Below are 17,425 nucleotides of genomic sequence, written 5' to 3'. Positions count from 1 at the left end.
GACACGCAATTGCAGATCTAAAGGTAGCCATCCTGCAGCAAAAAAACTTCAAGACCAGACTTCAAAGAGAAACTGCTGAGCTACAGTTCATCTTCAAGTTTGACACAATCAACTCAGGATTAAACAAAGACTGTGAATGGCTAGCTAACTACAAAAGCAGCTTCTCTCTTGGAATTCACACCTCCAGTTCAGCTACTCATCCTCCCTGATTGGGTCCACCTCGTCATCTCCAGCCTGATTCTGGCCTGCATATTTATACCTGCCTCTGGAAATTTCCACTATATGAATCTGATGAAGTGGGTCTTTGCACACGAAAGCTTATGCTCCAACACATTGGTTAGTTTATAAGGTGCCACAGGACTCCTCGCCGCTTTTGCAGATTCAGACTAACATGGCTACCTGTAGCCAGACAGACTAACCCCCATATCATCCATCTTATTTGCCTCTCTGAAGCATACAGGGCAGAGAAGGAGCAGTAAAATCAGCATAGTCTATGCTGGCTCATCTGATCCTGAGAAGCTGAAAAAAACAGATATGTGGATAGAGAGCGATTAAGTCAATAAGCTGGCCTTGAGGCTGCGAGAACTGCCCCCGGCTGGCACCTATGTTGATTCGAACACACACACAGTCCCTGGGAGAGGAATTTCCCACTGAGAAAAGAATGTCCAGTACTTCCTATTTAATCATCTCAATTCTCTCTTACAAGTGTAAATTAAGTTCACAACTCCCTTGTAAGAACTGGTCTCTCAAAAGACAGACCAGCCCCATTTGGCATGACAGACAAGAAAGAGAAATACGTGACCCCATGGGTATATAAGATAGGTCCAGCACACACTCACTTTGAGTGTCATTCCACCCTCTACCTGCTGGTCGGGTTAGGTGTTTGACCTCCCGAGGTTCTATGGGGACGCCCACCTCATATTTTCATATTTCCTAGGAATTGAGGGACCGGCCCTGGCCTGACATGCTGGAGTCGAGAGGCACAGAAGGGGGTAAAAATTGTACCTGGATGTGGTCCTCTGTCTTAAGTGTACACATAGAAAGAGTAAGCTGTTACTTGGTACCATTGTATCAACAGGTGTGTTGTTGTATCAACAGGTGTGTTGTAAGCAAAACTCGTGAAGTCATTCTGCCACTCTACTCTGCGCTCGTTAGGCCTCAGCTGGAGTACTGTGTCCAGTTCTGGGCGCCACATTTCAAGAAAGATGTGGAGAAATTGGAAAGGGTACAGAGAAGAGCGACAAGAATGATTAAAGGTTTAGAGAACATGACCTATGAAGCCAGGCTTCATGAACTGGGCTTGTTTAGTTTGGAAAAAAGAAGATTAAGGGGGGACATGATAGCGGTTTTCAAATATCTAAAAGGGTGTCACAAGGAGGAAGGAGAAAATTTGTTCCTCTTGGTTTCTGAGGACAGGACAAGGAGTAATGGGCTTAAAGTGCAGCAGGGGAGGTTTAGATTGGACATTAGGAAAAAATTCCTAACTGTCAGGGTGGTCAAATATTGGAATAAATTGCCAAGGGAGGTGGTGGAATCTCCCTCTCTGGAGATATTTAAGAACAGGTTGGATAGACATCTGTCAGGGATGGTGTAGACGGAGCTTGGTCCTGCCTTGAGGGCGGGGGGCTGGACTCGATGACCTCTCGAGGTACCTTCCAGTCCTATTATTCTATTATTCTATGATTCTATGATTATTTCTATTTTTCTATCTTTATCTTCTTTGTAACCATTTTTAAGATCTATATTTTGCTAGTAGTTAAGAAATAGAACAATAGCCATTGCAACCATATGATTATAAGCTTCCTCAAATAAACCTGTAACTGTTTAAGTTTTAACCTGACTCCTTCAGTTGCTGTAATAGAACCAAGCACAATTTAAAAGAACTTCAGCCGGTCATAAAGGGACAGACATAGGGAGAGCTTGGGTGTTTGGATCTGTGTCACTCTCAGGTGACAAGATCCGTTGGGGCACCTTTTCAGCCTTTCCTAGGCTGCCCGCTGCGAAGGAACCCCTGTGTTCTAGCAGCTAAAATCTAAGGTGTAATAAGCTCTTCCTATATAACGGGGCGTCTGTTGGCCTGCTGGCCACCCTCTGCGATGGGACCCCGGTCCTAGCAGTAAAGACACGGACGTTAAACCTTTTCTCGGAAACATACACACACACACTGCCCTGACCGTCAGCTGACACTACCCATCTGATATTTGTGTGGGTATTGTCATTCAGGATTAAATTGGTCTTCATTAGCAGTAGTTTAATCTTCCCTAAACTATGTCCTCTTTATTGCTGAATGAGACCATGTACACATTTAATGAGCCTTAGTTTATGAATATTAAATACTTAATTTTTCAGAATTTTTCTCATGTAGACAAGTTGAAAGCAGAAGGTCTTTCTGATTCATCATTGTAGGACCATCAGAGCAGTATAACTGCACCACAACACATGCCAATATAGGAGTAAATTGGGAATGAGATGTATTTGTCCAGGTTAAGATCATCTTGAGAAAGAGAGCTCTGTTTAAATTGTGTGGATTCGTGCTTGAATTGAGTCTTGAATTTGGCTTTCTGGTGTACATCTAATTTATGCTTTTTGCAATTAAAAAGAAAAAAGGGAGGAGTTAAAGAATTGGAAATCTTCTTTCCTTTCCCTCCTGTTGTCTTCACCTATGCTCTGATCTCCTGCTTTTCTTCTTCTTCTTGAATATTTCAAAAAAATTTAAATGCTTGAAATTTGCCCTTCTGACCTGTATTTTGACTGAACTGAATATCACCACTATCTGCACCTACAGCCTGGGGTTACTATGTTTGTAGGAAATATATCTTAGTTTAGTTTAAGAGTTTGGAGCTGGAAGTTAGGTTGTGTCTTTTGAGTCTGAATCTGAGGAATTACATGTGTGCACATTGTGACCATTTGTGTTGGACTTGAAAGGAAATTTGTTGCGAACTTGAGGAGTTTGTGTATATGAGTTTTTTTTATTATTAAAACATTGCCTTAAGTTGTGAATTCCTTAATGTATAGTAATTAAACAAATTGAGGACACCATAAGTGTATGTTAATGCCATTTTTCTATATGATTTGTTAAATAAACCGAGATGGAAGTATTTATACTTTAAAAGAAAAATGCCTTACATAGAAAGCAATACTTCAGTCACTGAAGCATCTTAGCTAAAAATTTACTGTTTCCCATTCACTGAAGTGCACAGAAAATTCTCTTTGTTCCTGTCCTGTTCTTTTGCTCTTGCCAAAATGGCAATCTTCAGGTTCTTTAAATTTTATAAAGGTTGGACCTCCTTGGTCCAGCACAGTCAGGACCTGACTGGTCCCGAATGGCAGAATTTGCTGCACCTGTGGAGGTATCCCTTCCAGGGGACCCCTGTCTCTGGGCCCCTCTATCCTCTGCCCTGCTCTGCTGCTGCTGGCCCTAACCCCAGGATATCTTGGTTCTCTGGCCCTGGCCGATGCTGCTGCATGCAGCCAGGTTTCCCCAGCCCTGCACTGCCATGGGTGGCCCAGTTTCTCCAGCCCCCGACCCCACACTGCTGTCACGATTCTCAGGTTCCATGCTTCTGCGAACACCTGGGCTTCTGCGGCTGCTGTCCCCATAGTTCCACAGGCGCTTGGGGTTCCTCAGCCCCCAGCTTCATGCTGTCATGGGCACCCGGGCTTCTACAGCTGCCAGCCCCATGCTACCATAGGCGCCTGAGGTTCCTCAGACCCCCCCAGGTCCATGCTGCCGCATATTGCCATAGTTCTCCAATCCCTGCTGTAGGGCTCCTCTGGCCCCACTGGCTCTGGCTGGGCGACTGGCCCTCCTGCTGGACCATGGATGTTGCCGGATCAGAAAGTACCAGTTTTCAGAGGTGCAATCTGTATTTCAAAACTTAAAATAGGTTTTTTTTTAAAAAAATTCAAGTAGAAATTACTTGACAAATGTTTCTTTTCTATCCTGTATGCTTTCCTTTCTCTAGCTCTTTTTAAGTTGCCAGATGAAGTCCTTTATTTGTCAGCTCCAGCTAGTCACACCAGAATCCTTTTCCACTTCTTTAGAATTCAGATTCATTTGATTGCCTAACCCACATGTAACTGGATTGGTGGGAGTCTTATGCACGTTACTTCTGATTTCTAATCTGTGAGCAGTTAAACAAATGGTATTCTTTGTGTCTGTTTTTTTTTTTACAGTCAGTCAAAAACTACACCAAATGTCATGTGAGAAATGAACAGATCTGTAATAAACTGACCAGCTGTAAAAGTTGCTCACTAAATCTTAACTGCCAGTGGGATCAGCGGCAGCAAGAATGCCAGGCTTTACCCGGTAAAAGTTTTAAAATTTATATTCTGCTTTTTAATTGTTTTGAAACCTGGGTAAATCTCCCTAATCAACAACCATGAATATTTACTGAATTAGAAAAAAATGTATTTGTTTTGCTTGTGTTCACTCCCCTATATGATCTCCCTTTCCAGGAGAATCTAGGGATTGAGTTTACTGGGAGGAATGTTCATAACAGTGTATTTTAAGATGCTAATATACAATATTTCAAGAAAGGGAATTTTGACTTTCTAAACACCCAATATTCTTACTGTAAAAAAGATTCAGTACATTATGCATGCCCAACCAGGGAATATAAAACAATAATGTGATTTGTGTGTGTAATCAAATCTTACAAACAGTCCTCCTCCCCGTCCCCCCTTCCACCCTCCCTGCCCCCAAATGTAGCTTTGATACCAAGTTCTTGTAACAAACAACTTCTGAACAATCTATCAAACAAAAGTCATTTGTGGAAACTGCTCACTGAATAATTTTAAATAATAAATCTAATGTAATCATAAACTACATGTAAGCAATCTGCAAAGACACTAGTTTAATAGAATACATTAACTTCTGTCAATTAGTTGCTCACCTATTAACAATAATGGATGTTACTAAGGTTAACATTTTAATAATAATAATAATAATAATAATAATACATATCTTTCTCTAAAATTTTAAAATATCAGAAATTTATTTTACTGACACTTAGCATTATGTGTCTAGCCATCATGCTGTTATAGGTTGCTTCTTATTTTAAGATTATAAAAATGACAAAAAAGAGGACAAGCATTTGTGGTTCTGTGGTTCTAATACATTTTTCTACATATTTTTAAGGAAGAGATTTAGATAAACTCTAATTTACTCATGTTTCTTAGACATAAGAACATAAGAATGGCCGTACTGGGTCAGACCAAAGGTCTATTTAGCCCAGTATCTTGTCTGCCGACAGTGGCCAGCACCAGGTGCCCCAGAGAGGTTGGACCGAAGACAATGATCAAGCGATTTGTCTCCTGCCATCCCTCTCCAGCCTCTGACAAACAGACGCCAAGGACGCCATTTTATCCCCTGGCTAATAGCCTTTTATGGACCTAACCTCCATGAAATTATCTAGCTTCTCTTTAAACTCTATGATAGTCCTAGCCTTCACAGCCTCCTCTGGCAAGGAGTTCCACAGGTTGACTACATGCTATGTGAAGAAGAACTTTCTTTTATTAGTTTTAAACCTGCTACCCATTAATTTCATTTGGTGTCCTCTAGTTCTTCTATTTAGGGAACTAATAAATAACTTTTCTTTATTGGCCATTATACCAAAATGTCAAACTTGTATATATTATTTGCATAGTATAGCCTTGAATGCTTATTTACATTTCAGTTTTTAGAAATATCAGAACAATTATACTAGCCATGCTATTAGACTGTAACTCAGAATATAATTTACTGAAATGCTATATAGTTGTATTTTTTCTTGTTAATTAACACTTTTACTACAGTGACATTCAAAATGATATAAAACTTGATTTTCTAGATTATTTATTAATGTTACATTTTCAAATTATGAAGAAACATTAGCAGTATATACTGGACTGTGACTTGAAAATAATAAAAGCCAACTTCTCTACATTTGCATTTCCATGATTTTATTACACCTTGTAAACTTGTATCTTAATGTAATTTCTGTAAAAGCTCATCTGTGTGGGGAAGGATGGAGTCACATTGGCGATGCCTGCCTCCGCATAAATTCAAGTCGTGAAAGCTATGATAATGCCAAACTATACTGCTACAACTTGAGTGGGAATCTTGCCTCATTAACCACTTCAAAAGAAGTGGAATTTGTTCTGGATGAAATACAGAAGTATACAGTTCAGGTAATTTGAATTCAAAATACTTGTTTATTTTGGACTTTAAACCCTAAATATCCAGGTTACAGCTTTTCCTCTCTCTTCAAATAGCTGAAGTTGTGATCTGCAAAGGTTCCTGAGCTGAAGCTCATTACATTTAGGAGAGAGAACATTTTCAGCAGATCATTTTGTGGGAAGAGGCCCTGTTATGATCAGTTGGGACTGACATGCGCTGCAAGGTCTTTTTTCTTTGTGACCACCTGGGGCAGGAAATGAGATGAAGGAGGGAAAGGCTTGTGTGTTAGTTTGATAATTGCTTTACAATGGAATAAACTACCATTTTATGCATGGTCAGCTGAGGGTTTTGGCAGTTCAGTCTAATAGTTGATTATTTTGTTCTTTTGAATGTTGGAAGGCCTCCTTATATCATGAATGGCTAACTCAGTGGGTGCAGCTAACATAGGGAGAACAGAAGTTATAAAAAGCCAGCATGTAAGGGAGCAGAGGGGCTATCAAGTAGGAGCATCAAAAGGGGGAGTTTTGCAGGTGGCTTTATAGGAGTGTGAGAGTCAGATGCACTTAATAATCATTCTCTAAATTTAGACCAATAACTTCCCAAAGGAAAATAATAATAAAAAAAAATCATAAAGAACAAGCAACAAAAACCTGGCAAGAGCAAAAATGCCTAGAATTTTGCCAGTGGGGGCTGGGGGTGGGGGCAGTATTCTGTTTATTCCATGGAATGCAGCATATACGGTTTATCTGCCTTGTGGGTAGATGACGTGTGTGCGTTCGGTGCATGCAAAATCACAGCCCTTGGAGACTGAGCATGGGCACTAAAGACCAGAATGGCTGAACTGGGTTACCCAAAGGAGCAGAGAATTATATAGATAAGATTTGCTGGAACACAGCAGAGCAGTCCCATCCCTAGGAGGCTGAAAATCTCTGGGAAGTGGAACATCAAGCTGGAGCAGAGGGAAATGATCCCATAGTTTGGACCCTCCTTCTAGTTAATTTCATGGCATCTTCTTACACTGAGCATACCGTTCCAAGGGAGGGAATTTCAGTGATTTGGAAGAGATATGTAATAATTGGGAATTCAATTATTAGGAATAGAGATAGTTGGTTTTGTGATGACCAGGAGATCCTCACTGTGAATTGTCTACCGGATATGAATGTTTCAGTCCTCTTAAGACATCTAGACAGATTTATGTGCAGTGCTTGGGAGGAGCCAGTGGTCAAAGTTGTGATGGGTCATGACCCCCTAGGGACTGTTACCTGAAGCACCAAGACTCCACTTAGCCTGCTTTCCCCGACAGCCTGGGCAACCTGGGTAACCCTGTCATGAGCCCAGCTCTCCAGCCTGCTTCAATACAGACACAGGGTCCAGTCACATGCCCAAAGCTGTAGACCATAACTGAACACAGCACAGTAGGATACCTATCTTCAGCACTCACATTCCCATCTCTCCTCTGGAAGCTAAACCCCAGAGAAATCTGGCGTATGCTGTATGAAAGTCCATCCATAGAAAGCTCATAAAAAATCACCCTCTTTCTCAATGTAACAATTCTCTTTGCCCCCAGTAACAATTATTTGCACTGCATTTATTAAAAAACAAGAAATTATTGTGTTAAGTTTGAAGGGCAGGATTTAATGGGTCATAAGAGATAGCACAGAACAAAATAGGTTATGTGACAGGGTCAGGCCAGAGGGATACAAGAGTATAATGTCAGATTAAGTAAATCTTTGTTCCCTTGGTAAACTGGCAGTGGCTAGTCCAGAACAAGTGAGAATAACACAGCTGCTGTTGAAGATTCTTTTAGGCAGCTGCTACTACAGGGCCCTGAGCTGAACCCAGAGTAGAGGGTGGGCTCAGTTTCCCCCCCCCCCCCACGTTCCCATTTCCACTTGGGGAAAAGACTGGCTGGGGGAAAAAATGGGTCAACCCAGCCCTGTATCAATTTGGGGTCCAGTGAGATTGTAGAGTTGGGCTTTCCCTCTGTATCTTATGCTGGCCAGCTATGAGAGTAGGTCAGCAAACAGCAACCTAGATTTGGTGCCTAAACTGAGGGCTGCTGTGAGTTTGTGAGGCAAGCAAACCACCTGAAAGTACGGGACCCACAAAGTTTGAATAGGAGCTTTGTCACAGTGAGCCTTTCCTCCCTGGCTTACCAGAAAAACAAGTCTGTTCACAGATCATTGTCCTGAGTATTCGGCCATTAAGTTCCTTGAATATTACTAATGGCCACTCAGTATGACTACAGGGTTATACTTCATATTTCTAATTTCAAATATAGTAATGCTACATGCACACAAATAGGGTAAACACATTCAGTAGATTAGAACTTTTCCAATTATATGTCACATGACACATCTCACATAAAACTTATTCCAGTTATGCATATTCATATGCATTTTCCCATAAAGAATATGGAATGTCCCATCACAATGGCACATGTAGGCTGATGGAAAAGAAATTTAAACCCAAGACCTCCATTATAGCATTTTCTTAAATGTTTGCAATTCCATATGCAGGGCCAGTTAGATGGGCAGAAATGCGGGGTCTCAATGTATGGATGAGATGATGGCATTGTGAGGAGGATTTTAGGTTTATTGGGACCTGAGGAACCTATTTGGAGAAGTGTGTATGGGAAGATAGGACCCACATAAAACAAATAAAACCAGTTTGCTGATATGAAAAATTAAGACACTATGGAGGAATTTTTAAACTAAAGGCTGGTGGAAAGTCAACAGGTTTAGAAGAGCAGACATTTCCAAAACACGCATCCTGAACGAAGGATTTATAAAAGGGGAACTCTGTCCTATTAAAGGGCAGAGGATAGAAGCTGATAAAGTACAGATAGTAACCGAAGAGTCCTATGGGCAGGGGTGACAGTGGATGGATCATTGGATAATTTCTTGTTCTGTTTATTCTCTCTGAAGTATCTGGCATTGGAAGACAAGATACTGAGCTTAAATAGACATTAGATTTGACCCAGCATGGCCTTTCTTATGTAATTATTCAGTTATCACATTAAGCCAGAGAATTAAAAATTGATAAATTTTGTAAGTGCTTGTATACAAATGCAAGAAGTCTAAATACTAAGTTGGTTGAACTGGAATTCCAGATATGAAATGAGGTTATTGATAGAATAGGCGTCACAGAAACTTGGTGGAACAATGATCATCAATGGGACATTGTAAGAAAATAAAATCTATGTTTTCTGGCACTGCACCACCTGGAAAGCTCAAACCAGCATTTCTGATCTACCTTGACAGTCCAGTTGATAGTTCAGTAGGCACAATGTCAGCAAGCTCCCTACTTGACTCCGTATGGGTCTTTGAAATCAGCGATATTTCCCTACTTTTCCTAGGTGGAGGAACTGGTGTTCACTGCCCCTGTCCTGCCTTGAGTGCTGGCTCCCTAGCTCCCAGTGGCCTGTTTCTGGGCCCACCTTAGAGTCTGCACTCCCAGCCAAAAGCTCATATCCCCCTCCCACACACTCCATACCCCTGCTTCAGATGACCCTTCCCCCACACTCTGAACTCTTAGTTAACCAGAATATTTGATTAACTGGCATTCCCATTCTCCAAACATGTCAGCTATAAAAGAGTTTTCTTACGTACAATATATATATATGACAGAATGTCGAGCTGATGGGTACACCATTATAAGTGAAAAGAGTTACCATAGAATCTCTATGGTTAGAAATTCCACGCTGTGGAATTTCTAGTAAGTGTGTAATAGTACAAATGTATTGTGAAGCACCTGACCAGGATGGTGACGGTGATTGTGAAATACTCAGGAAGATAAGAAGGGCTACAAATCAGAAAATCTAGTAATAACTGGGAATGTCAATGATTATTTGAAACAAAAGACAAGACTATGCAGCACTTTAAAGACTAACAAGATGGTTTATTAGGTGATGAGCTTTCGTGGGCCAGACCTAAAGCTCATCACTTAATAAACCATCTCATTAGTCTTTAAAGTGCTGCATAGTCCTGTCTTTTGTTTCAGCAAGACCAGACTAACTCGGCTACATTTCTATTACTAATGATTATTTGCATATTGACTGGGAACATTACTGTTTCTGATACAGAGGCACCAGTGTAGGAGGGAGCGACCAGGTGGGAGCCAGTGCTCAGAGAGAGCCTCACGAGCACCAGCTCCTGCCTGCTTCCTGCATGGAAACATGTAATCACAGAAAATTTTAATAGTCCTAATCACTTCCCTACACATAAATGCTGTCATTAGTTTAGCGCCTTTCCTTCTCTCTCTCTCTCTCTCTCTAAAAAAAACTTTTCCCATGGGACGACAGAGTGACTTTATCACGTTACTCTGCATCCACTGGTACAAACCCTACCCACTCCTATCCTGGGAGCTGTGGCTCTGGCCTGGCCGGCCTTCCTCTTTCCTCCCCAATGGCTGAGGGAGAGCCCAAGCTGTTGTGGCCCTCCTTTGGCGGCTGAGAAACCATGGTCTGCACCTCCCTGATCCTCCTCTGGTGGCCAGAGGGGGGCCGAGAGACTGGGCCTATGGTGGGGAAGGGGTTGGAGGCCCAAGAAGCCTGGGCTGCCTGCCGCTGGAGTGGGGGTCGAGAGGCCCGGGCTGGGTGAGGCCATAGGGGGGCAAGAGGCCTGGGCTGTAGCCCGCTGTGTGGGGGCAAGAGGCCCAGGCTGGCTGCTGCTGTGCTGTGGGGGGAGGAAGGGGAAGAGGAACTGGCTGTCTGGGGGAGGGTGGCTGTGGCACCTACCTTCCCCTCCCCGGCAGCTATGCAGCGAGCTGGGCCTGCCTATATCCAGGTACAGGTGGTTGGTGAGCATAGCAACCACGGGGCACAGGCCCCTAGTTTGACTAAACAGGATTTTTTCTAAGGTGTAAGACTACTAGTAGCTCTTGATCCTTTTTAGTGATCTGAGAGAGACTTTTTAAAATTCTAGCAGTGGATTTTTAAAGGGATTAGAGAAATGGAAGCTGTCTTCACTCTCTAAAGGAATTCACAAATATTGTGTTATGTATTCATTCTAAACCTGATATGTAATTGGTGCTGGAATTAGTGCAGAGCTATGGGCCCTGAGTATTGTAAAGCAAGTTATAAAATTCTATACTGTTATAAGTGGCACCTGTTACAATAGATGCTGATTTTTTCAATTGTCTCTGCTATAAATGAAAGACTGCTAAAGTTTTTTTTTCCTCTCAATACAGAAATATCAAGTGAAACAGATCTATATTCTTGCTTTCAGATGTGTGTCGTCTGCATCCATTAATCCTAAAAGCTTTTGTTTCACATGAAAGAAACATTTTTAAAGTCTTGATAGCAACAATAAAAGTCAAACTCAAGCATAGATATTTCAGATTACGGAATGCTTCTCACCTTACAGCTGCTCTGACTACATTTGTGAACTCTGCAACACTGTCTGTAACAAAGACAAGTCATCTAAAATGAAATCTCACCTCCTAAATCATCTTGATTAGAGTTGTAGAGAAAAAAGGCAGACAAAAGAAAATCAAGCAAAATTTCACAGAAGTTCTGTGACCGCTGATACACATTTAGAGTGACTTATACCGAATAAATAGAACTGGACAGAAAGATAGGAATAAAAGAGAAATTACTTAAAAAAACAAAAAACCCTAACTGTGGCACAGCATAAATCACTTTTTCATTACATTGGAAGTTTCTGATAAGTAAATGATCATTTAACCCCAGATATTCCTTTAAAGAGAATACATTTGTCTACCTTTGTTATATGCCACATGTGGGTTATCACAAATACATGTAACTGCAGTGGCTCAGGACATAATTCATTTGAATTAAGATATTCTTGGTAGCATGTCACCTTTTAGAAGTTTTTAGCTTTGAAATCTAGCAAAAGTCTGGCATTCCAAAGAAATAAAAGTCATTTCTCATCTGTATTACAAGCATCCCAGTAAATTGTCAAATCAACAGTCTGTCAGAGGCAATTTTCTTAGATTTTATATTGTTCCATGCAGTGTTATTGTATCTTGGTTGGTTTCAGGATATCAGAGACCAGGTGGGAGAGGTAATATCTTTCATTGGATCAACTTTTGTTGGAAAGTGAGGTAATGTGAAAGAGCCCTGTGGAATCTCAGAGGTTCTCCAACAAAAGTTGGTTCAATAAAAGATGTTACCTCAGTTCTGATCAGCAATGTATTTACACTGATTTAAACCCCTGTTTAGACAGCACTGTGTCAGCAGGACAGCTACTGCCTCTCCAGGAGGTGGAATAAACTACACCAAGAAGAGAGTTCTTTCACATCATCATAGAGCATCTTCATGCGCTGATGCAGTGGTATAAATATAGATATGCCCTCCCTCGTGTTTTGTCTTAGATTTTACTTGTATGTGCTATTTTGATAGCTAACAGAAAAAGTCCAGGAAAAAGTCAAGGAGTCATTTCTAATGGACCTATTTTGATTTTGTAATTCTGTTTTTCTGTAAATTTAGCATTACTGCTTGTCAAAAAATTGGTAAAATATAATATACCTCAAGGCCACAGTAGATAGAAATCAAGCGACATGTTATAAATATAGGGAATGCATTACTTTCCTTAGTAAATAGGAAAACACCACTGGTGTATCTTAAGGGAAAATAAATCAGCTTACATTGCTCGCTTCCTATTTTGCTAAAAAAATAAATAAAACTAGCAACATGATCTATATTTGAATCTATTTTACAAAAAAATAATATAAAATGATGTTTTAAATTATATATGGCATTGAATTCTTGCATTCAGAAATAATACAGCACAAACATTTGAAAAGACATAATAATTACATTACCATTTTCAAGGTAGGAATCTTAGTTTATTTGAAACATAATGACCTAGTAAATCAGCTGCAAGCTTGATATAAATTTTAATTATTATACATAATTGTATTTTTTTCACCCTGTCTATTAAACATAAGTTACTATAAAACTAATTTCTTCTGAGGCCAGGGCATATTGTATAAAACACAGAAACTATGTATAAAAATTTCAGTGTCTTGTTTGTTTATAAGAAATGATTTATCTGTATGGAATCACATCATCAGAGCATTATTGAAATTAAAATTTTTTTTTTTACTTTTAAAACATACATTCCAGGAAGATAAAAACATAAGAATGGCCACACTGAGTCAGACCAATGGTCCATCAAGCCCAATATCCTGTCTTCTGACAATGGCCAGTACCAGATGCTTCATTGGGAGTACAGGCAGTCCCCGGGTTACGTACAAGATAGGGACTGTAGGTTCGTTCTTAAATTGAATTTGTATGTAAGTCGGAACTGGTACATATTGTAGGGGAAACTCTAGCCAAACATTTCTCCAGAGCTCAGTTTTATTCTCCCACACCTCACTTCCGTCAGTCCTTTATTCTCAAGCTGAGGTGTCTGCTGAGAAAAGCTGCTCCATGTCTCCCTGGTCTGCTGGGGGGAAGCAGCTATTGCGGGGTTGCCTCACCCCGTTTGTAAGTAGGGATCCGATGTAAGTCAGATCCATGTAACCCGGGGACTGCCTGTAATGAGAATGTGGCAATTTTTCAAGTGATCCATCCCTGTAGTCCAGTTCCAGATCTAGGAGTCAGAGGTCTAGGAAAATGTATAGCAGGGGTGGGGAACCTAAGGTTTGCCTGGATCCAGCCCCAGAGGCAGGGGGCTCCCACTTAGGAGAGCCCATTCTGGCTTTCCAGCCATTCTGCTGTACTGCTGATGGGGCTAGAGTACACAATCTATTAGCCTGGCCTCACTGATTTTTCTGTGGGTCAGAGGCACCGATCGAAAAAAGGTGGTATTCCTCGTAAAATGAGGTTTATCACATTCGAATAAACTGCCGAATTCTTTCGATTTATTTTCTAAAGAACGTGGCAGCAGTTTAGATGTAGGTGAAGTTTTTTTGAAAAAAGGCTACTGTAGTCTAGACTCACCCTTAAGTCATCTCTTTTCCAAGCTGAAAAGTCCTAGTCTTTTAATATCTTAATACGGAAACTGTCCATATTCCTAACCATTTTTATTGTCCTTCACTACATTTTTTCCAATCCTAATACACTGGTTTTGAGGCAGAGTGACCAAAACTGCATGCAATATTAAAGATGTTGGTTTATCATGGAGTTGTATTCTGGCATTATATTTTTGTCATTTTATCTGTCCCTTTCCTAATGGTTCCTAACATAGTAACTTTTTTTGTACTTCTGTTGCACATTGAGCAAATGTTTTCAGAAAACCATCCATAATGACTGTGAGATCTTTGCTGGGTGATTTTGTATGCATAGCTGGGATTATATTTAATCTGCCATTGTATTAACCCAGTCAACCTGTATTGGAAGATCCCCTTGTACATCTTCAGTCAAGTTTGAATTTAAGTATCTTCAGTAATTTTGTATTCTACAATCTTTAGTATTTCACTGTTTATTCCATTATTCCAGCTCAATTATGAGTATGTTGAACAGCACTGGTCCTACTACAGATTCTTGAGGAGCCCAATTTTTTTCTCCACTGTGAAAACTGACCATTTATTCCTGTCCTTTTATTTATTCCTTTGTTTAACCACTTACTTATCGTGAAAAGACCTTCTTTCTTATCCCATGACTGCGTACTTTGCGTACTGCCTTTGGTGAGAGACGTTGACAAAGGCTTTCTAAAGTCCAAGTGCACTATAACAGTTGGATCATTCTTCTGCAAATGTTTCTTGACTCTCTCAACAAATTCTAACAGATTAAAGAGGCATGATTTACCATACTGATATTCTCCCAACAAGCTATATTTATATTGTTGAAAAAACTTTAAAAAACAACAACAAATGGTCCTTCAGTAGCTTAGAGACTAACAAAAACTGTAGATGATATCATGAGCTTTTGTGGGCACAACCCACTTCTTCAGATGATTGGAGTAAGGGGTCTAAGCTACAAATAAATAGCAGAGAGAGTGAGCGGAGAGGGAGGGAAAGAGAAGGAAAAAAATAGGAAAAAAAATATTTTTAATTAGAGTGTCCATACCAAATGAGGCTAATAGAGTGGGCTGTAAGTGCCTGGAAGTTAGCTTTTGATGTCATTAGTGTGTTAAATGGAGCAGCCCATCCAGATCAGTCTTTGTTCAAACCTTGATTAGAGGTTTCAAATTTGTAATTGAACCAAGTTTCTCAGCTTCTCTCACTAGCTGGTTTTGGAAAATGTTTTTTAATAGTATAGACACTTTTATATCCATCAGTGAGTGCCCAAGAAAGTTAAAATGTTCCCCAACAGATTTCTGAGTGTTACTATTTATGATATCTGATTTGTGTCCATTAATCCTTTATCGTTAAGACAGTCCAGGTTGGCCACTATACATGCCATTGCTGACACTTGATGGCAGAGATCACATTAGTGGATGTGCAGTTGTATGAGCCTTTGATGTGGTGGCGTATGTGGTTAGGTCTTGTGATGATGTCGCTTGCATAGATGTGTGGACAGAGTTGGCACTGGAGTTTATTGCAGGGGTGATTATGATGGAGGTGTCCTGCGTGGCTGCTGGAAGGAATTTGTTTCAGGTTAGGGGTTTGTCTATAAGTAAGGATTGGCCTGTCCACAAGGCCTGTGAGGGCGAGGGATTATTTTCCAGGATAAGTTGTAGATTGTTAATGATGTGCTGGAAGGGTTTAAGTTGGGGTCTGTAGACGATAACAAGTGATGTTCCGTTGTTTTGTTTGGTGGGCCTATCTTGAAGAAGCTGATGCCTAGGTACTCGTCTGGATCTATCAACCTGTTTTTTTACTTCCCTGGGTGGGTATTTAAGTTTTAAGAATGCTTGAAGGAGATCCTGTAGGTGTTTGTCACTGTCTGTGAAATTGGAGCAAATCCTGTATTTTAGAGCCTGTCTGTGAACAATTGATTGGGAAATGTGTCTTGGATGGAAGCTAGAGGCATGTAGGTTAGTGTAATGGTCGGTAGATTTCTAGTCTAAGATGTTGGAAATGTGGTTGTCTTTTAATTGTACTGTAATATCAAGGAAGTGGCTCTCTTGTGTGGACTGGTCCAGACTAAGGTTTATGCTGGGGTGGAAGTTGTTGCAATCAAAGTCCACTCTATTATCCTCATTTAATACGGACACTCTAATTGACAAGATGTTTTTTCCCTATTTTTTTCCTGTTCTTTCCCTCCCCAGATCCCCATCCCCTCTCTTTTTCTGCTATTTATTTGTGCCGTGGACCCCTTACTCCATGCATTTGAAGGAGGGTTGTGCCCTCGAAAGCCCATGATATCATCTCAATTTTTTGTTAGTCTCTAAAGTGCTGCAGGACCATACATTGTTTTTTTAAAAAGTTTTTTCAGTTACAGACTAACATGGCTATCCCTCTGAGACTTTTATATTATTAATAATTTGTTCTTTACTTTAGATTCATACTATTTGCCTGGTGTTGAAAGTTGGCTTACCATACTGTAAGTGAAGATCACTTCTTGGGCCTTTTTAAAAACTTGGTGCTACCTTAGCTATCTAACGCTTATGTAATAAAGAGTAATGGGTTACATACTAGAGTTAATAGTTCTGCCAGTTCCTTCAGAACTCTTGGGTGATGACCCTTTGGTCCTGGTGACTTACTGTTTATTAATTTGTTCCAATACTTGCTCTATTCATGCCTTAATCTGAGTCAGTTCCTCAGATTTACCACCCCAAAAGAATGGCTCTGTTATGGGACTCCTCCTCACATGCTTTGCAGTGAAGATCAATGCAAAGAATTCTTTTAGCTTCCCTGCAACTGCCTTGTCATCTTCTGTGCTTCTGGGAAGTAGGCCTTGTGCTGAAGCAAAACTTCCTCCCTGGCAGCAGAGTGGGCAGCTTATCAGTTAAACAATTAATTCGTTAAAGTCTAACATCTCTATCTGACATGCCTAAGTAAAGGAAAGCTGATGCCTGTATGTTCAGTTATGGAATATGTAAAGATATATTTGATAACTCTGCTCTAATGAAGTTGTGTCCTGCAAGGTCAGTGAGTGTTTTGTAAGATCATAAAGCTCTCATAAAAATCAAATTGAAACACATGTAGTGTTTTTTGCCACATAGTAACTTATATGTATCTTTTGTTTATTAATTTCTAAAATTTTCACTTGAGTCCCAAGAACCTGAAAATATAATATTTTTAAATAAAGTTTAGCTGAGATTATTAAATTTTACCCTCCTACACTTAACCTGCAGTTTCAATTAGATATTGTATTATACCTCACTTCCTGTTCTAACATGTTGTGTAGAATTGGTGTGTATTATGAAATAATTGATGAGTTCCCACTACACATCTTATTTGTAAAATGCT

The 17,425-nt window shown here is 40.2% G+C and overlaps 1 protein-coding gene across 4 annotated transcripts in view; it reads left to right on the top strand.

The window, feature by feature from the left end:
- ATRNL1 (attractin like 1) overlaps positions 1-17,425 on the top strand; it is a 999,362-nt gene that overhangs the window by 225,987 nt on the left and 755,950 nt on the right. For all 4 annotated transcript variants that reach the window (XR_012905692.2, XM_075935409.2, XM_075935410.2 and 1 more), the window contains exons 14-15: positions 4,177-4,309; positions 5,990-6,171. Coding sequence is in view for 3 of the 4 variants with exons in the window: in XM_075935409.2 (XP_075791524.2) it covers positions 4,177-4,309; positions 5,990-6,171 (315 nt within the window). In the remaining variant the exon portion in view is untranslated. The remainder of the gene's footprint in view (positions 1-4,176; positions 4,310-5,989; positions 6,172-17,425) is intronic.

This window comes from Pelodiscus sinensis, chromosome 8 (genome assembly GCF_052426305.1).
Source record: "Pelodiscus sinensis isolate ZL-2025 chromosome 8, ASM5242630v1, whole genome shotgun sequence".
Classification (NCBI taxonomy): domain Eukaryota; kingdom Metazoa; phylum Chordata; order Testudines; family Trionychidae; genus Pelodiscus; species Pelodiscus sinensis.
Note: the sequence above shows the minus strand (reverse complement) of the source record. Positions and strands in the feature narration are given on the sequence as shown.